Consider the following 18,721-nt stretch of genomic DNA (forward strand, 5'->3'; position numbering starts at 1 on the left):
TAGTTTTAAAATAATTGCTCGAAATGACTCACCTGGGAGAAAAGATGTCCTTCTTCGCGCATCACCAATGAGGATATTGAACATCTCACCACAACATGACAGTCGTCCATGACGGTGTTAAAAAATCTTCTCGTGGGCAGTAGCGCTTCCAAGTCGATTAAAAACTCCACAAACCGTTCACAGTAGCGCACGGATTCCTCACACACGGGCCCGTCGGCGGGAATGCTTTCGAGAATGCGAATGAATTTAATCATGAGATTTTGCAAAAAATGACGTTCCCAGTTGAGCTTGGCTTTTTGCTCCGGTTTCTCTCGCTTTTGCAGCTTCTTCCAGAACTTGCGCCATTCGGGGATTTGATTCAACTCTTGCTCCCGTCTTCGGGGCTGCAGGCAGGACCACATGGCTAGAGAAACTAACCGCTTCGCCTGATTCCGGCACAGTTCCACCTCCATGCTGTTGAAGCAGTGGTTAAGAAACACGAGCAGGGCCGTTTGCTCACGCATGATTCCCGCCGTGATGGGTCGTTCTTCGACGCACGCCTCCAGCACACGCTGGAAAAAAACGGCGAACCGATCCGCGTTCCCTTCGAACACTTTCCACACTTCCACTTTTTCCCGAAACTTTTCATTCACCATCGCGACAATCGACATCAGATGGGCTCGGCTGGACTGCTCGCCGTCGAAATTCGGCCACAGATAGTTCTCCAGGTACTGACTAAACTCCAGCATCATGATGCGCCGCAAGGAGTGACGCGTATCGCAAATTTCTTTCCGATACACATCTTCTATTATTTGCGGGTTGTAGGGCTCATGGACGTTGGCCGTATCCGGAGCCCAAAAACGATTGGCCAGCTGCAAATGGATTGGAATAACATTCATTAGAACACTCGTAGTGTGGCGGTGAAGAGTTGAAGTATACATACGAAAGTGATTTCATCCGCGTTGATTTGCGACAGTGTAAGCGCGCCTTTGGGCATAGGTTTGTCCTGAGTTTGCACCTCATCCTGTGGAGCCATTTTGTACGATAAAACAAGCCGTTGTAACGTAAACTCTTTTCGTAACGAGGCGTAAATCTATCCGAATACCGGCCGGTGAAATTTTTAATGCTACCGCGTCGCCAAATCAAAACAAACTAGTTTATCACAAACATCAGTTTGACAGTTCGTCAAGTTTTTTGTCTTTCCGGTAGATGTCGCTTTTTACTTGGTTTTAAAAAATGTCGCATCGCAGTTGCTCAACGATGGAAAAATCCGGTTAAATCTCAAATCTCTAATCGCTAGCATTAATAGTTTTAAATCTATAAATTAAAAAGAAGAAACAATGATGTCGGTTTATTAGTTAGCGTATATTTGTTGCTTGTATGAAAAATAAACTAAGCCTAAACGATATTGTTCTAGTGTTTTACTTTGTTCCATGCATCTTTGAAATAAGTACGAATTCTAGAATTGACTAACGGTAAGCAAATCCGAAACAAGTTAAATGAACAACAAATCAGATTAAATAAATTAGTCATAATCGCATAAATTAATAACATACTTATATACGCATCTTAAGCGATTGGAAGGCATCGCTGGTCGTAAAATGTGTACAGTCTTCGTAATACATAATAGCCAATCTTGTAGTGTAATCGTATCCACACGCTGATAATAACGGTGTGCTGTACAAGGCGATGCTTTGCTCCTTTTACTGAGATGTTCGACAGTATGCATTCTAATAATTTATAAGTACCAAATCTTTTGTTCTTTACGATTGACCCAGGGCACATTGAACTAATCAACAATCGCTGTAAATTTGAACTCATTTACGTATCTTAAATTGCTTTGCGTAATGATTCATTGGAAACAATGTTTGATGATGGAATGTTACTTCATAGAGTAACATTAAGGAATCCGAAAAAGCTAGCTTATAGTTCATAAACGTACATCCGTTTGCTATACCCTTGGCAGCATGTTGGGCGACAATGGCAGCATACACGAAGCCACCTTCCTTTGTAAGACATGTCTGTTATATGATGACGAATTCGATAGCCTCGTCTTCCTCGTCGTCGTCTTCATCATCGTTTTCGGGAGCCGAACTTTGCACCGGCGGTGATCGGTAAGCCGTCGGATGCGCATACTGTTGTTGGTGCCCGGGAAGATCGGCTCGCTGTTCACTACTTTTCCCCCGACAGAATACAAACATTGGATAGTTAACTGCGCCCGTTGCCAAGCCGGAACCAGACGATGATGATGCCACGTCTGGGCTCGAATGAGGCGCGGGAGTAAGAAACTGAAAGGCGAGTGACAAAGAAATAGGAATAAATTTCGTGCGACCTACGTCTGAAACCTGACACAACAACGGCGACATCATTACCGGCTTCACACTGTCGATAAACTTATAAAAATCCTTTTTCGTCTCGCAGTAAAACCCAATACAACAGCTGGGGTCCATCTTGCTGAGTTTCATTTTCCGTGGCGATTTGCAGTGGAACGATGCAACGGAAAAGTTTTCCTGATTCACATCCACCATGTCCTGGCAGTAGTGGGGATCGAGGTGTATCAGTTTATCCTCTGAAAGTAAGCATCGCGAAAATGTTAATTTCATTTTTTCCCTCCCCGAGAAACTACTGTACCTTGATAGCCAACAAAGTACAACGAGTGCTTGGGACGTCCCCCAATTATACCGATGCAGTACTCTAGGCTGAGCATCGCCTTGAGACATTCGTTGTAGATGGGGTTTAGTTTGTCCGTTCCTAGCCGCAACGGTACGAGAAGTATCAAAGATTTCCAATGAGTGGACTGGGATTCCCCTTCGTCCGGAAGCCCCACTGGGGAAGTCCGACCCTGTCTGAGATGATGGGTTCCATGCGATGTGCTTATTTGTGTATTTACTTTCCGTTGCCACGGTGCACCGGCCGGTGTCGCTGGCACCGTGCATTCGTCAATTATATCCTGTATGTAGACTGGAAAAGATGAATGTAGATAAGAAGATTGTTAAAACGATGGCTCGTGTATCGCCTGTGCGCTTGTGTGAATCACAACGCAAACGAACTAAAAACGGTGATAATTTTAATCATACTCACCGGCACAATCCTGCGCCACGTAAACATTAACACCATCAAGGTCGGTAATTTCCTGTGCCGCCAATCGCACCGCTTGCCGTAGCAAATGTGCAACGGCACCCGGTCCATACCAATCGCCAGGCTTCTTGCCAGATTCCTTTCCCAGTGCCACCAAGGTGTGGATTGAAAAAGGGCTCGTTTTGGAGGATGTATCGCCGAACCAACGGATCACCTTCCGATGTATGCTCTCCTCGTATGCAAGGAACATGGACACGTCCCAGCGCCAACTGCGGCCAAGAAAGTGCGCCACCAGGCCTTGCGCCAACAGCATCTGACCGCTACGGATCATACAACCCCAACCGCAATCGGAGGTGTAGTTTGAATCGTCCATCGTCTGAAACTCGCGCCGATACGTCATCCATATGCGAGAAATAAAGTCCCGTCGAAACGCATCTATCCCTTCTTCCTCGATAATGGCTTCCGGGCTGCTGTCCTCAATCGCATCCGTCCCCGTTTCTTCCGGTGGCGAGTTGGTCCCCTCGGTCAGGTAGACGGTGGGCACATTTCGAAGCTCCATCAACTGCCCATCCGGTCCGGCAGTGCCGAGTTCGACGGAGCTTTCCATCGACGCAACGGGGGTCGTCTTTTGATGATAGCAACGGCCGAGCAACCAGAGGGGCTGCTCCTTCGAGAAGTTTGGTTTCATCTTGTAGCTCCAGCCAAACTTCATGTTGTTCCACATAGTCAAAAGCTTCGATTCTACCTTGCCCTTGAACTCTTCGCCTGGAGCTCCACCACCGGCGGCAAAACTGCTCATGGGCCCTCCACGCATCGGGCTTGATGAAGCGGACAGTGACTCCTGGCGCTGCGCGTGTTGTGGCAGCGATATTTTTCTTCCAGCAACTTTCCCCCCATCGGCGCTCCCACTACCGGAAGTAGGTTCACGCTGTCGCGAGTCACCTTCGGAGACACTGCGGAAGTGTTGTGGTGTCACAGTCAACTTGCTGAACCCCGTACGGTTTAACAGCACGTCGTAATTCATCTTTGATACCGTGGGATTCTTTTCTCTGGTATCCACTTGGAAACAGTTTTGACCGTCGCGGATATACTAACAAACTAACGGCAAATTGTTCGATCGCTAACCACACACCCCTCCAATCAGGTGACAAAGTGTCAACGAATGACCATGGACATGTTTGCTAATCGTTGCAAACGGGGAATTACGCGCACTGCAATCACTTTGAAGGCCAGTTTTCAGGTTCCTTTCGTCACGACCTATAATTTTCGCACAACGTTTACCTTTAAATGTTGTACCGAGGCCACACTAAGGGCAAATTTCTGCACATTACGTTGCAAACGTTGAATTCCAATTGCGCTAATGTTTTTCTAATGGTTGGCAAAACAAAAAGTTATGTTTTCTTCGATCACATTCTTCTTTGTGTGGGGCGCAGACGTCATAACAAAACAGGGTGTACCAAATCCTTTCGTTTACACCGACTGTTTGATGTCGAAAAATTTGCAATGCATAGCGAGATGGTAAAATCAGCATTTTCGGAAAGGGATGGCGAAGGAAACTTTATACCATAGAGGATGGTTATTGATTTTTAAAATAAAGATCACTTTTTATTTAATAATAAGACCTTAGCTACCTAATGTAATTAGTGTTATATTTGAAGAGTGCAAAACGAATAGAAAACAACATGTTTACAAGAAGTCCGTTTAATTAAACTACTCCTCGATATAAAGTCATAACTGCCTAATCTTCTTTGTCTATTTATGTTTTACACATAATGTACATTATAACATCTTTTCAATATGCGCAACTGTATCCGGATCACAATTTATATTGATCACATTGCTTATTCTATCCAAACGCTCCGTTTGACTTGCGGTATACTGGAGGTCAAGGGCTGGATCATAGCGAGAACTATTTTTCTTCATCATATGGAAAAAATCACAGGGATCAAGAAGAGGGACAGCTTTTACTTCTGATTCACAAGCTTCGACCAATTTACCGAATTCGTCGCTGCTGATGTATCCAGAAGGATACCTTTTCAAATCTGAGCAGAGCTGCTTGTTAGTCCGCTTCAAGTTAAGTAGATAATTCAGTATTTCGTACGATTCATCGATGCTACTTTGTGACAAAATTTCGTCCTGAAACATAAACACATTTTTACAATAAAATGTATCTGTACTGTGGGGCTTTTTGAAACATATTATATACATTACCTCATTTGGATTCAATACAAATTGGTGCATATCTTTGGGAAGTCCATTGCAGATGTCTTGAACTAATATTTTCGTAATGCACTCCGATATATGCGAATCAACATCCTTTTCCTAAAAGAAATGCAATTGCGTTAACTGCTTTCAATACAACTGTCGTTAATACTCACCAAACTTAACCAGGTATTGAAATTAAGGGACGGTTCGAGATTTTCCACAAAATGCCACCATTTTGGTGGGACGATTAGCGCCATGCCAGGTTCTAAAACAGTATGATATACTTGGTTTTCCACACCGACCAACTGAGCATAAGAAGAAGGGCTATAAAAATTTTCTTTGCTATACACACTCGACTCTTCGAATGGGATACGTGTGGATGTTAGCTTTGCATCGGGCGGCAGCAGAATCCAAGATTTTCTCCCGTACACCTGAACTACGATGTTACATCCGTATGTATCGTAATGGCAAGGAGTATGTGCATTCGCTGAACCAACCCAAAAAGTAACATCGTCCTCGACTTCTGGAAACCCAAATGGTGCAAAATTTACTCCTCTTCGACAAACTTCTGGTAGTTCATGTATGTTGCGATAACTGAATGAATTCCACCGTTCGGGGACGGATGAGCTTAATTTACAGATATCACTCATTTTCATTCGCACCTCGGTGCGCTGCCTTTCCCACTGTGGGCTACAACCGCTACTTACTGTGCTTCCAGCAAAGGGTGTTAGATCTTTGCTGGAGCTATCAAACAAATGGCACCACTCTTCCAAAGTTAATTCGAAACAGTTCCACGGTAACTTCTTTTTCGTTATCACGTATGGCTGCTGAGCGTTGAGTACAATATCTCTCAATTTTTCAGCTTCCATCGTAGTGTTCGGTTCAACGCATCTGTAAAATACGGAAGGATACCTCAACAAGTTTACAAAATACCATTGGTTCGATTTGTAAATAAAAATCAACTGCCATTTGTGTTTACAAACAACAGGGTCGATTAGAGTACCAGGGCTGCTTCATACGAGTTTATAAAATTTAAAAACACAAAAAATGTAGGTAATCCGAAAACTGTGAAAATCTTTAAAACATTGTGCAATATGAGAATTCATACTTTAATTGTTTAATTGAAACCATTCATTCGGATTTGTTGCAAGGTTACAAGTTTTGCTTCGTTCAGATTTTTTGCAAAAATATAAATGGTAGCTCAAATTTATTACAACCGAAGAACAAAGCAGGCGAGCACACGTTACTCCCGTTGCCCTAGGCGATCCTATAGAATTTTCTTTTGTTGGACCATGACAAACAGTTGATCATCGGACACCGCGCTGTGCACATTACGGCAGATATCCTTCATCACACTTGTTACTGGATTTCAAAAGCACATAGAAACAGAATGGAGAATAAAAAAGGTGTTACTCAATATACTCGCACGAAAACCGTGGAGGTTGTAGATAACATCGCTAGCGAAGTTGAAATCAGACGTCGGCAGAGGTGCGAAACAGTCGTGCAGATCGGCCATGTCGGGAGCAGTAATGAATACCAAGCAAGCCAGCAGCTAGACAAAAATAAATCCACGAATGGCGTTCTTGCTTTGAATTCCGCAGTAAACCAAGAATTAAGAAAAAGTCTCCAAGGATTGAAAAATGCAATGAACAATGTGCATGAAACGTACAAGAAGAAAAGCAGTGCACGCTACAAACCGTATTTCGATAAACTGAAGCAACATGAGGAGCAAGAAGAAAAATTACAAAAACCCGTGAAACAAGCAACATCTTATTTAAAAAAACAGAACGAAGATTTCATGGCCCTAATGGAAAGTATATTATCCCGGACCACTCAACATAATGAGAAGCTACGTTCAGCGGAAAAAAACTTAGGGTTCCGCGTTGAAACCAATGGAAAACAGTGATACTGTGCCTAAGCCATAAGGGCGGATTCCATCGCATAACAACTGCACTAATAAATAATATGAACTTGTTAAATTAATACGTTCGTGTAGACTTTTCACTGTTGAACTTTCAAAGTACGACCTCTGACCACACTACATAAATGGGTGAGTATTTGTTTTCCTTGATTCCACAGCTGCCTGAGGGTCATTCCACATCGGGTTATAAAAATGAGATGCCGTTCCACGAAGAGGCAAATTCCTATCATGTTGAGTGAAAATTTATTAAAACGTTTTCAATTTTTTAAATCCTTCCACTAACCTCCCAAAGAGTGACCGCATGCTAGAACCAAAAAAGCACCTTGCAGCATGCGGAGGTTCATCGGTTGCAACTTTTCATTAGAATCCGATTTGCGTTTCCCACCGATGCCTTCCGCATCGCACTCGGAGTTGGTAGATTTGGCTGATCGGACAGTTTCCTCCGCATGCGAAACACCACCACTTTGACGACCGAACATACGCTCGTATTCTGCAATGGTTATTTTCTCTATGATTCCTGCCTCGAATAATCGCATGATACTGAAAAAGGATGCCAGTTTTAAAAGAATTTTAAAATATCGTATTAGGAGAATACTAATCAATAGGATTGATATATGTTTCTTACACATCGTTCAAACTATCCAGAAACGGGCATCCAATCTGCACGGCAACGGCGGAATATCGCGTATACAGCTTCTCGCTAAGCTGGAACCGATTGGCGCCATATCGTTTCGTGTTGAAATACAATGTTTCACGACCCCCGAAGACAGCAAACTTTGGATCATCCTGCAGGACCCGAATGCCCTCCTCCACTGAGCCCACCAGAAATGAATCGTTGATCGATCTTTGGCGTGTTAAACGGTAGAGACGCTGTAAGATCCCAGTCGAGTTGACCAAGGCTGCGTGAAAAGCACTTTGGCGCTCTACAAGCAGCTGATAACCATCCGCAGCCATCCGATGTTCCAAGCGGCCAAGGGTATTGATTGGACTTTCGCGTGCAGGGCGTGCCAGCTGGGATGTAAGCTGAGCGGAATACACATCACCGAGGACATAAGTAGCGCATAGCCATAACAATATTGAGAAGAACCTTGCCAGGTGGCCGTCGAACGGAATGTTTGCCGCTAAAATTTCGAAACCACACTAGTTATGTTATGGAGTACATCTATGAATATTTCAGGGAAACTTACATTGGCGAAGGTAAATGTTGATGGTATACCAAATACATCGTTCTAGGCTAGGGTAATCTTGTTTTTCTTCCATTAAATGGATTCGCCTTGTCGCAAAGCGGGTATAATTCATCTCCTCAATGTATCGTAGATGATAGAAAGCTGGTTTGCCTTTCCGAGCTCTTTTTCGCAACCACAAATCGTTACGACTGTTCGGTTGGTTTATTCGCCTCCAGCGAAACGGCGTTGAAATAATAAGGAACAAGATCGGACCAGAGATGAAAATAGTAATAATAACTGGTGGCCACACGGTCAACTGAAACGGGTGCACCAGAGCTAACGCTTCGTTTAGTTTGCGTGGAGCGTGCGTTACAAAGGCGGCCGAATCAGCGAGGGTGAAAAAGGAGTACTCGACCGCTTTCATACGTTCCCAGGTTACGGCTGCGTCGCCCAGGTACAGGTCTACTTCTCGCCTCTGCAACATCCCCAATGCGCCAGAAAAACTGGCATTGTCCTCAGCGCTAAGCGCAATGCCTTGAATTTTTTCCGGTGGTTCCACATACTGGAAACTAAAATTCATCCGTTCTGCGATGAGCTGCATCAGATTGTGGTCCCGTCCACCTTTCACGGTGAAGTAGGCTTCGTCGCTTTCCACGGTAACGTTTCGTTCCAAGTCCATTTCGAAGCCTACTTCGGAATTGGAACTGTTGGTCGCATCACCAACCATTTCACTAGTGTTTCCATACAACACAAAGTGCCATGGTGGTTTCTGCGGTACGAAAAAAAGGAGATGTTATTCCATTTCCACATGCTTAAATAAATTCCACTCTCACCTACATGAATCACTGGGATGCTAAAAATGCGTCCTTCGAAATTTTTGTACACTTCCGTTGGAGACGGTAGCAACGGTACGCGTTTGAATGTCATATCGTTTCCATCGAACCAGTTGGAGCTCAACATTTCCCCACGATTATTCGGCTTGGCTTGATTGTAAAATATACGGTAAATGTTTCGTCGAGGATTCGTTATCACTGCCACACGGAATGGTTCCTTCAGCAACGCACTATTCAGTCGCTTCGGCAACTGTGACGCACCCCAGTAGAAGATGAATAGACTGAGCCGATGAGCCAACCGTCTACCGATGATGTCCTGTAGCATGTCCTCCGGATGACAAAAAATGAGTGAAGTCGTCTCAAGAGATTGCTTAAGATTTTCCTCGATTAAATTAAAATACCCCTCCAGATCATAGTAAACGCAGGTCGGAATGCTGTGGCGATGGATGAGAACGGTTAACTTATCGAGCCGATCGATTTTCGTTTCATTCTGCACCAGAATCACCAGTGATTTCGGCGACAAGAGGTTGATCATCTCCGAGATGCCTCTTATCATGCCTGATTGATTAGACTTTTCGTAGACAGCTATAAGATTTCCAGCGTTCGGTGATGCTGCAAACATTTTATTCTTTACATTGATAAAACAAAATTACGTTATCTGATCCAAATACTTACCACCATGCAATATCCAACAAGTTTCAAGTAAAATTAGTAGCTGGTAGTATTTCATCGTGGCTCCAGACCAAGATCTCAGACCTGATTGCGATTGTAAAGATTCTAAAGTGGCCATGGGTATTTATACAGAGTCCGAGCTAGCGAAGAAAGCAAACTCATTTAGAAAGCATAAAATATTTACAACCAAATCTCCCAAGAAAGTAGTTCATATCGTTAACCTGTCCATCAATCCAATTCGCGCATGTGGTTTACAATTATGAAAGCACTCGTGTCGATAGAAGGCGATGAACGGTCGTGCTGGGAGAGTGTCTTACAGTTTCTTGCTGCTCAGGAAGCTTTTATTTCAGATACTACAGGATCAGATTGTGGTAACCATCAAAAAGTTACTTTAATAAACGTAAGAGTAACAATAGCATTTGTATCTTATATTGAGAGGGTGTGAGGTTTTATTATTTATCTACAGTGTACATTTGATGCATACATAGCAACTAATTCATTCTTCCTAACTTAGGTTTAAGTTCGTGAGCGCAATGTTCGGTTATAAGTTTCTCGGTGACTGTTGATTTTTTCCACACACAAAACCAAATTCAAACTACAAATTCAGTATTCTTCTGGTTGTAAGCATAAATTTTATATGATATTCCCACACAAAACAATCACACGATATAGGCAAACAAACTAAATAAAAGAGCTCACTGGAATAAAGATTGTTGTACTCGAACATCGATTACCTTACTTACGAATGCCGTCGAACTACAACTTGGGAAAACCAGAATTAACCAGCTACTTAAGAAATAAGAGTTGGATGATCTTTTACAAAGAAAATCCCTCCATTGTACATTCGTTTAAACACACCCATCAGCCATACTCGGATACTTCACATGCTTTAGTATAGAACCTTCTTGTTTGGGGTGTGTACAGTGCTTCTGATGCGCAAAATGCAGCATTTAATTGTAAAATGTTTGCGTGCAAGGTTCAAATATGAGACATTTTTCAATTGTTTACGCGTAAAATGTTAAATATCATAGTTTCTGCTGCCAAATTTCTATCGCTTCACTATGTACGCTTTGGCATCCATCGGGCAGAGAGTAAGATCGTCGGATTGAACCATTTCCTGGGGTTTCAGAAGCGTCAAAGGGGCAGTGAAGATATCGTGCTCGTCTCCCAAATTGAGAAGCTTCTTTATATTAAGCTGTAAACGAAACAAGGACAAAGATAGATATAGGATAGAGTCAGTGTCATAGGCACAGTCATTCAAAGAATACACTTACCAAGCCTTCGGTGTTTGCCTCCGAACCGCAGTCTTCGAAGTTGGTCCGATGGATCACCAACCCTATGGGATGTCCGGACGTGGTCCGACCGAATCTTACGTGCGGCAGTTCTCGCATCGCAACCACTTCCATACCGCGCTCCAAAGGTTCGTGCCGCGTTCCGAAACCATCCGCCAGTAGGCCCGTCCAATCGTTTTCGTTGTAGATAAACTTATCTAACGGATGAAGTAAACTTTGCTGCAGCATGTAAGTGGGCAGCGTAAGGAACCCGGTCGGATAATCTGGATCGGGCTTCGTGCACGACTCACGTGCCTCCAGTGCCAAGCGGAAAAGATGCAGCACTGGTAAGTTGTCCTGAACCCCTTGACCAAGCCCACGATCATCGTCGCGTGTTAAACGCCGATCCTGCATAATTTCCATCTCGCCAGAACTCAAAGAAGAACCGCCGAGCGGTTGAGCACTGAGCAGGGTCAGCCGATAATTATCATCTTCGATATACATGGTTGATGGAACCGGGTAGTAGTTCGCCTGCAACGGCAGCTTCTGGAAGCGCTTTCGTTTAATAATTTGCATCCCATTCAGGTCAGTGTAGAACATGTTTCCACTATTGATATTCGTCTGCAAGCGCATCACTATTTCGGTATTATCTCGCTGCCCGATATCAATCAAATTGCGTATCTCGAGGGCTTCGTCGCGCAAGATCGTTTGATGCACGGCAAAAGGTAAACCAGCTGTTATGCTCGCCTCTAACGGGCCCTTTACAATCAGCACAATTGGATGCTCGTACTCAAGAACCGTGGCGTTACCGGCAGGATGGAACAAATAAGCACCGCTCTTGCCCTGGCTTAGCTGCATACCGTAACGGTAAAATTCTAGGTGCACGGGTACCGTCGCTTGATTATTCTCGATCGTTATTGATTTTAGCAATCCTTTCGAGTTGAAAGCAGCGCTCGGTGATCCTTCCTCTCCTACGCGTAGCGATACTTCACGCGGTATAGCGTGATCTATTTCTTCGGGATATCCGCTGGCCAAGTTCACTGTGAACGGGGATTTCGACAAAATGCTCACCTTTGAATATGTAACACCACTGCAATAAAAAGAAAACAGCTTGTAAAGCAACTTGCTTGTAACCCACAGCAGGGGGATTTGATGAGGCATGGGTAAGTAAATTATTGAACTATTAAACTATACATAATACTTACTGTGAATCGTCTACACTGTTCTGCGAATGAATTGTGTAAACGCTCAAACCAAGTGGCGGGACGCTTGCTCGGAAAAGCAGACGAAACTTCGTATTCGAAGGCTGAGGTTGACTGACGCCGTCTGGGCGCGTGTGCCATGACCATACTGGTGCAACTTGGCTCGGAACTGTTCCTCCATTACCGTCTCGTACCGACACGAACGGGCTGCCCACGAAGAACTCCACTACCTCAGATCGCGTATACGCTAGCGAGTTGTGCAGCACAATCTGTTTCGTCGGAAGTTCCTCACCGAGAATAATCATCGGTCGCACACTGTCTGACCCGTTCACCGTTCGCGAGTCATCGATCGAAAGATAGTGGAACGATGGGTCCGGTTGATAGATGGAAGGTTTCGTTAGCAACCGATACACGGCCTGCTGCATGACAAATTTGCAGTTCTCTAATGCACGCGTCATGCGTTTTGCATAGTCCTCCATGACGTGATCTTTTGCCGTGCCGGCGATACCATCGTGGTGCTGGAATAGCGACAGCTGCTGTCGGGCGTACTCCAGGCGATCTGACAGAGGCGCCCACTCGGCAGCCGGTTCCCAAGTGTTCCAAGCGTGAAGCATTTCCGCCGAGCGTATGTAGTGCAGCAGTATACGATCCAGACGCTTGTGGTACGGCCGCGAGGTGAAGTAGCCACTCCAATAGTCCTGGTTGACGTCAGCGTACGTGAAGAAATCGCCCGAGAGCGATGGGAACTGCTCCATTCCACCTGACTTGCTGCTTGTCGCGCGTACTGCGTCGAAGTATTCTTGCAAAGTGGCAAATTTGGCCTCAACGTTCAACGATGGTTCGTTGTTGATGTAGTCGAACAGGCGCTCGAAATTCACCCTTTGCGCTTCCCATTCAACGCTGGTTGTGTATCGGAAATCATCTCCTAGCGGAATGAGAACGTTCCGGGTGCGATAGAGGACCGATTTTTTTCGCCACTGGTCGACGATAGTTTGCGCCCGTTCGGCCACATTCTGATCGGAAATCTGTTTCGGTGGAACGTTCCAAGGGCAGGTGAGCCCTTGACCTGGGAGTCGCTTGAAGTCGAACTGACAGCACACCTTGGGATCGGGACCGCACGTGTGTGGTACGTCGTACGAGTAGAACGGCATCATGTGAGTGAAAAGATCCGTATCGCCCCGGGTATCCCACAGCTGACGCCAGCGGAATTCCAATTGCTTTTTCAATGCCAGGTTTTTCTTGACGATGTAGTGTGTCCGTTGAATGAGCAAATTTTCGAATCCAGACTGCTTTAGTATGTACGGCATCGTGGCGGACACTCCAAACGGGTCAATTGACCAACTCGACACTGGCGTTACGTTGAGACGAGTTTTCAACCATGTCTGCCCCTCTGTTAGCTGCAGCAAAACCGAGTACCAGTGGGAATTGGCTTCATCTGGCATCACCCAACCACCGGTAACGAACTCTAACTGGTGATTTTTCACCAACCGCTTCACGATGTCTTTCTGTTCTTCCGCAAGCTTATCATACCAGTGCGCGAAGTAGACGATTTCTGCCCAAATAAATCGCATGCCAGAATTTTCATCCAGGTGTCTCAGCATATTGGTGAAAATGGCTTTAGTTTGTCGCTCATAGTACTCATCGAACGTCTGTATCCATCCAGGATCGTTGTGGCTGTGCGGTACTACAAAAACCTTCAGTTTGTTATAGCTGTCCCATTCGCTAAGGTTGTACTTGATTGGCCATCCCTGCTTCCATGCACCACCGTCGATGTTTTCGAACGACACTCGGTCGTACAGGTTAAGCATCTGTATGTCCGGCTGTGGTAGAACGTCTGTCCTGAGAGGGCACGTACCTGCGCCGCCTCCGTTCGCCTCAATCACCGACTCTTTCATCATTTCCCGGTCACCCAGTACTGGCGCCTGGTCCAAGACTTTACTTTGCTCACCGTACACATCATCACCGCCGTCTACCGCACCACGGATAGTATCAATCTGTTTTCGAATGTTGCCAAATTCTTGATGATGTTTGTTCAGTCCATTTTCCAATTGTTTTATCTTTTTCTCCAGATAGCTTAGATCCTGAGTCTAGTGGAAAGTAGAATAATTGTGAAATGTGGCTGTAATATGGAGGATTTTAGCTCTAGATCATTCACTTACTGCACGCTCGGGAACGGAATAGTTAAGCACCATGTATAGAACGAGAAATACGAAGAAAGCGACCCCGCATAGTACAAAAGCAAATTTCCTCCGTATTCGCACCATGCTGGCACGTCATCAACAACCAACTGTACAATTTTCAGTGCCGGTGTCGTCGCTTTGCTAGAATCAGAAAAGGCAAATCATGTATGAACCTGTTATCAGTGCAGGGAATTTTCTAACACCTATACCGTCAAAATGAATTGATACACAACCACCAACTAGAAAGTTGGGCATTGTAGTCCAATTAAATGAAAAAGCAATTAATGCTAGGTTGTTGATAAAGTGTAACAAAAATTATTCATTGTTTGAACAAGCGAAGCGCTATCATGCTATCCAACACCGGTGATCATAGTTCTGTCGCTAGAATTACCTTCGTGTTTTCAAACGAAGTAAATTATGGAAACAATATATCACACACTGCAAGTACTAAGTATCTCGTTTAGAACTATCGATACGAGAATAAGCAGGGCTAGATTTTTGCACAATTCCGCCCCAAAAGGTGTAAAAAGAGTGTTGAAATTTTCAATACCTGCGATTTCTCCGATTCGGCACTTTGTTGGCAATTGTCAAAACAAGAACCCAACCAAGGTGATTACTATCCAGGTTGGTTCATCCCAAGCAAGATGCATTGAATTCTGTTGAATATTAGGCAACGCGTTAGAAGTCAAACCGAAAATGTAAACGAACGAACAGCAAATGTCAGCAGGGACATCAACCTGAGAATAAAAGTCTTTCTCTTTTGCTTCAACCCTCAAACGAACAGGACGTGTAACGTGATTGCTCTGCTAATCCGAATCTAATCGTTTCACATTTTAACAGGTTATGGGCCCAGAATCCCATAATGGCGGAATTAAATAAAACTCTCGGAATCGAAAGATTAATTGGACGCGAGAATTGGTCAACGTGGAAATTCGCCGTACAAACTTTATTAGAAGTCGAGGACCTTTGGGACGCTGTTCAACCAACGGTTAAAGCCGATGGAACATTGGAGGCAGTGGATCCCGTGAAAGATCGAAAAGCACGTGGAAAAATTATTCTATTATTGGAACCGCATAACTATTACCATGTGAAGGAGACTCATACTGCACAGAAAGCGTGGCAAAAGCTTTGTGAAGCGTTCGAAGAGACGGGCTTGACTCGAGAAGTCGGGTTGCTGTACAAGCTAATTCGAACCGACTTGGAGAGCTGCGGATCCATGGAAGCGTATGCGAATAGAATGATATCTACCTGCCACCAATTGAGCGCAATCGGGTTCGAAATTGCAGATCGTTTTGTTGGTGCGCTGCTTCTTGCCGGACTACCTGAACGCTACCAGCCGATGGTGATGGCGTTGAAAAATTCAGGTACGATCATAACGGGCGACTCGGTAAAAACAATTTTACTGCAAGAAGAAGAAGAGTCATCCCGTAGCGAGAGGATATGTGTCGCACGCGGTGATACACATACGGCACGCAAAACGAACCAGGGCAAAAGAAACGATCGGAAAGGCCCCAAGTGCTGGAAATGCAATAAATTTGGTCACATCGCCAGGCATTGCATTGAAAATTCAGCGAGTGCAAAGGGGAATGCGTTGGGTGCAGTGTTACTAAGTGTCGGTGAGGGAGCGGAGAGCGATTGGTATGTGGACTCGGGAGCCACAATGCATATGACGAGGAACCTGGAGCTCTTGGATGCTGTAAAGTATAAAAGTGGAACGATCGTGGCAGCAAACAAAAATGCAATGCAGATAAAAGCATGTGGTGTTGCACGAATCTACCCAGCGGAGAGCGATCTAGGGGGTGCTCTACCAGTTCACAACGTTCAGTATATTCCTGATCTTTCGATGAATTTACTATCGGTGGCCCAGATAGTAAAGAAGGGGAATATAGTCGTGTTTAATAACGAAGGTTGCCGGATAATCAACAACGATGGCAACGTTATTGCGACTGGAGAAATGGTGAACGATCTTTTCAAAATGGTGGAGAGGAACACGCGTAGACGAAATGACAAGGTAATGGCCTGCTCATCAAGTGTCTCGATGGAGATCTGGCACAAGCGTTTGGGGCACATAAACGCAAACAGCTTGCGGAAGCTGGCTAACGGTGTGGTTAGTGGTGTGATGATGAGCGATAAAGGTGCAATCAGTGACTGTCGAATTTGTCCCATGGGAAAACAAACGCGCCTGCCGTTTAGTAGCAGTGGAACGAGAGCTGATAGATTGCTAGAAGTAATACACTCGGATATCTCTGGTCCGATGGAAGTGCCATCGTTGGGAGGTAATCGGTATTATTTAAGTTTTATCGATGATATGTCACGACGAGTGTCTGTTTATTTTCTGAAAAGCAAGTCAGCAGATGAAGTATTAAAGTGCTTCAAGCATTTTCACGCAAAGGCAGAACGACAGTGTGGACGACAAATAAAGGTTCTACGAACCGACAACGGAAAGGAGTACATCAACGGAATATTTCAAGTGTACTTAGAGAAGCATGGCATACGGCATCAGACGACTAATGATTACACGCCAGAGCAGAACGGGATGGCAGAGCGTGCTAACCGTACCATTGTGGAGCGAGCACGATGCTTGTTATACGAAGCGAAACTACCAAAACCGTTCTGGGCGGAGGCTGTGCAGACTGCCGTATACTTAATAAATAGATCTCCTACGAATGGCCATGATTTGACTCCGGAGGAGGTGTGGAGTGGTCGGAAACCCGATTTAGCGCATATTCGGGTGTTTGGTACGAAAGCAATGGTTCAGATACCAAAGATAAAAAGACGGAAGTGGGACCCGAAATCCAGAGAATGTGTACTTACTGGATTCGAAGAAGACACGAAAGGGTACCGACTTTATGATCCAGCTGCGGGGTGCCTATTGAAAGGTCGTGACGTTATTTTCATCAATGAAGGTGGTGAAAATAATGAGGAGATTCCCAAAGGTGCTAGTAAAGTATTGCTAGATTTTAGTGAAGCACAGGGGAGCGACCAGTTGTGTGAAGACGAATCGGTGCGCGCAACGAATAGCACAGTTGGAGTGAACGATACATCATCGCAGGCCGGCATGAATACTCCATCAACTACTGCGAGTGAGCAAGTGTCTCCGGCAGTGAGACGAAGTACACGTCAGCATAAAGTACCGGAAAAGTATAAGGACTATGTGATTTCCAGAACGAAACCAACAGGTTTTGCATCGTCGGACGATAGCAGTGATGTTGATTATGCTAGTCCGGAAGACGAACCAGATGGGATTGCTGCATGTCAACGAGAATTGTCCAGCGACGAACCGAAGAGCTTTGCAGAGGCAATGGATTCCTTGGATGCTGATAAGTGGAAGCAAGCTATGGCAGAAGAGCTGGAATCAATAGATGCTAATGAGACATGGACGTTAGTGGATTTGCCTCCAGGACGTAAAGCAATTGGGTGCAAATGGGTTTATAAACGTAAAACCGATGCAGATGGGAAATTGTGTCGATACAAAGCCCGTTTAGTCGCACAAGGGTTTAGCCAGCAGTATGGAAAGGATTACGACGAAGTATTTGCTCCAGTAGTCAGGCAAACAACCTTTCGTACTTTGATGTCAGTAGCAGCTAAAAGGAAAATGATGATAAAGCAATATGACATCAAAACCGCATTCTTGTATGCTGAGCTAGATGAGGAGATTTACATGCGACTTCCGTGTGGTGTGAATGCTGATGGAAAAGTCTGTAAACTGAATAAGGGTCTTTATGGACTGAAACAGGCGGCACGATCATGGAATTTGAAACTGGACGAGGAGTTGAAACGCCAAGGTTTTAACAGTTGTTTGGCAGACACCTGCTTATATCGAAAGCAACAACGAGGAAAATGGTGTTATGTGCTCGTCTATGTAGATGATTTGATAGTGGCTGGTGAAGATCCCGGAATGATTTCATCTTTACTTACGGGACTACAGAGTTCCTTTGAAGTTAATGTTATTGGGGACGTTTGTTTCTTTTTAGGAATCGAAATAGAAAAGGACAAACGAGGAGATTATTTCCTGAGCCAGAGGAAGTACATAAGCGACGTGATCAAAGCTAGTGGCCTAGTCGATGCGAAGATCTCCTACATTCCTCTCGACCCCGAATACGTTAAGACTGAAGAAGAAGGTGATGCACTTCCAAGTAATTACGACTATCAGAAAATGATCGGTAAGCTACTGTATATAGCGATTAATACGCGACCAGACATCGCAGCAGCCG

The 18,721-nt window shown here is 44.7% G+C and overlaps 5 protein-coding genes across 5 annotated transcripts in view; all 5 read right to left on the reverse strand.

Moving 5' to 3' along the window:
- Positions 1-1,015, reverse strand: part of LOC131260708 (RNA helicase aquarius) — a 40,010-nt gene extending 38,995 nt beyond the window's left edge. The window contains exons 1-2 of the mRNA XM_058262504.1: positions 923-1,015; positions 33-851 (exon numbers count right to left, since the gene is read on the reverse strand). Coding sequence (XP_058118487.1) covers positions 33-851; positions 923-1,015 — 912 coding nt within the window. The remainder of the gene's footprint in view (positions 1-32; positions 852-922) is intronic.
- Positions 1,016-1,325: 310 nt separating this feature from the next.
- On the reverse strand, positions 1,326-4,374 carry LOC131260715 (cysteine protease ATG4D). The gene is made up of 4 exons (XM_058262511.1): positions 3,061-4,374; positions 2,611-2,940; positions 2,352-2,548; positions 1,326-2,267 (listed from the first exon to the last, which is right to left on the reverse strand). Exons 1-4 carry the CDS (start codon positions 4,079-4,081, stop codon positions 2,004-2,006), a joined length of 1,812 nt encoding a protein of 603 aa, XP_058118494.1. The 5' UTR covers positions 4,082-4,374; the 3' UTR covers positions 1,326-2,003.
- Positions 4,375-4,723: 349 nt separating this feature from the next.
- On the reverse strand, positions 4,724-6,166 carry LOC131260721 (uncharacterized). Its single transcript, XM_058262520.1, has 4 exons — positions 5,970-6,166; positions 5,436-5,567; positions 5,269-5,379; positions 4,724-5,193 (listed from the first exon to the last, which is right to left on the reverse strand). Exons 1-4 carry the CDS (start codon positions 6,129-6,131, stop codon positions 4,837-4,839), a joined length of 762 nt encoding a protein of 253 aa, XP_058118503.1. The 5' UTR covers positions 6,132-6,166; the 3' UTR covers positions 4,724-4,836.
- Positions 6,167-6,593: 427 nt separating this feature from the next.
- LOC131260634 (ionotropic receptor 40a) lies at positions 6,594-9,804 on the reverse strand. The gene is made up of 6 exons (XM_058262405.1): positions 9,187-9,804; positions 8,371-9,118; positions 7,809-8,304; positions 7,467-7,723; positions 7,346-7,406; positions 6,594-6,624 (listed from the first exon to the last, which is right to left on the reverse strand). Exons 1-6 carry the CDS (start codon positions 9,802-9,804, stop codon positions 6,594-6,596), a joined length of 2,211 nt encoding a protein of 736 aa, XP_058118388.1.
- Positions 9,805-10,285: 481 nt separating this feature from the next.
- Positions 10,286-14,935, reverse strand: LOC131260710 (alpha-mannosidase 2). Its single transcript, XM_058262506.1, has 5 exons — positions 14,899-14,935; positions 14,487-14,648; positions 12,331-14,414; positions 11,129-12,215; positions 10,286-11,049 (listed from the first exon to the last, which is right to left on the reverse strand). The coding sequence occupies exons 2-5, from the start codon at positions 14,589-14,591 to the stop codon at positions 10,903-10,905; spliced, it is 3,423 nt and encodes a 1,140-aa protein (XP_058118489.1). The 5' UTR covers positions 14,592-14,648; positions 14,899-14,935; the 3' UTR covers positions 10,286-10,902.
- Positions 14,936-18,721: the final 3,786 nt, after the last annotated feature.

Source organism: Anopheles coustani, chromosome 3, assembly GCF_943734705.1.
Source record: "Anopheles coustani chromosome 3, idAnoCousDA_361_x.2, whole genome shotgun sequence".
NCBI classification, from domain to species: domain Eukaryota; kingdom Metazoa; phylum Arthropoda; class Insecta; order Diptera; family Culicidae; genus Anopheles; species Anopheles coustani.

Coding starts and splice junctions, on each gene's coding strand:
- LOC131260715 (XM_058262511.1), bottom strand. CDS start 4,081: ATGAATTACGACGTGCTGTTAAACCGTACGGGGTTCAGCAAGTTGACT. Junction 2,941..3,060: donor CGTGGCGCAGGATTGTGCCG/GTGAGTATGATT, acceptor CATCTTTTCCAG/TCTACATACAGGATATAATT. Junction 2,268..2,351: donor TTATCGACAGTGTGAAGCCG/GTAATGATGTCG, acceptor CTCGCCTTTCAG/TTTCTTACTCCCGCGCCTCA.
- LOC131260721 (XM_058262520.1), bottom strand. CDS start 6,131: ATGGAAGCTGAAAAATTGAGAGATATTGTACTCAACGCTCAGCAGCCA. Junction 5,380..5,435: donor TCAATACCTGGTTAAGTTTG/GTGAGTATTAAC, acceptor CATTTCTTTTAG/GAAAAGGATGTTGATTCGCA. Junction 5,194..5,268: donor TTGTATTGAATCCAAATGAG/GTAATGTATATA, acceptor TTTATGTTTCAG/GACGAAATTTTGTCACAAAG.
- LOC131260634 (XM_058262405.1), bottom strand. CDS start 9,804: ATGTTTGCAGCATCACCGAACGCTGGAAATCTTATAGCTGTCTACGAA. Junction 8,305..8,370: donor CAACATTTACCTTCGCCAAT/GTAAGTTTCCCT, acceptor TCGAAATTTTAG/CGGCAAACATTCCGTTCGAC. Junction 7,724..7,808: donor CTGGATAGTTTGAACGATGT/GTAAGAAACATA, acceptor ATCCTTTTTCAG/TATCATGCGATTATTCGAGG.
- LOC131260710 (XM_058262506.1), bottom strand. CDS start 14,591: ATGGTGCGAATACGGAGGAAATTTGCTTTTGTACTATGCGGGGTCGCT. Junction 14,415..14,486: donor ATTCCGTTCCCGAGCGTGCA/GTAAGTGAATGA, acceptor ACTTTCCACTAG/ACTCAGGATCTAAGCTATCT. Junction 12,216..12,330: donor AACAGTGTAGACGATTCACA/GTAAGTATTATG, acceptor TTTTTATTGCAG/TGGTGTTACATATTCAAAGG.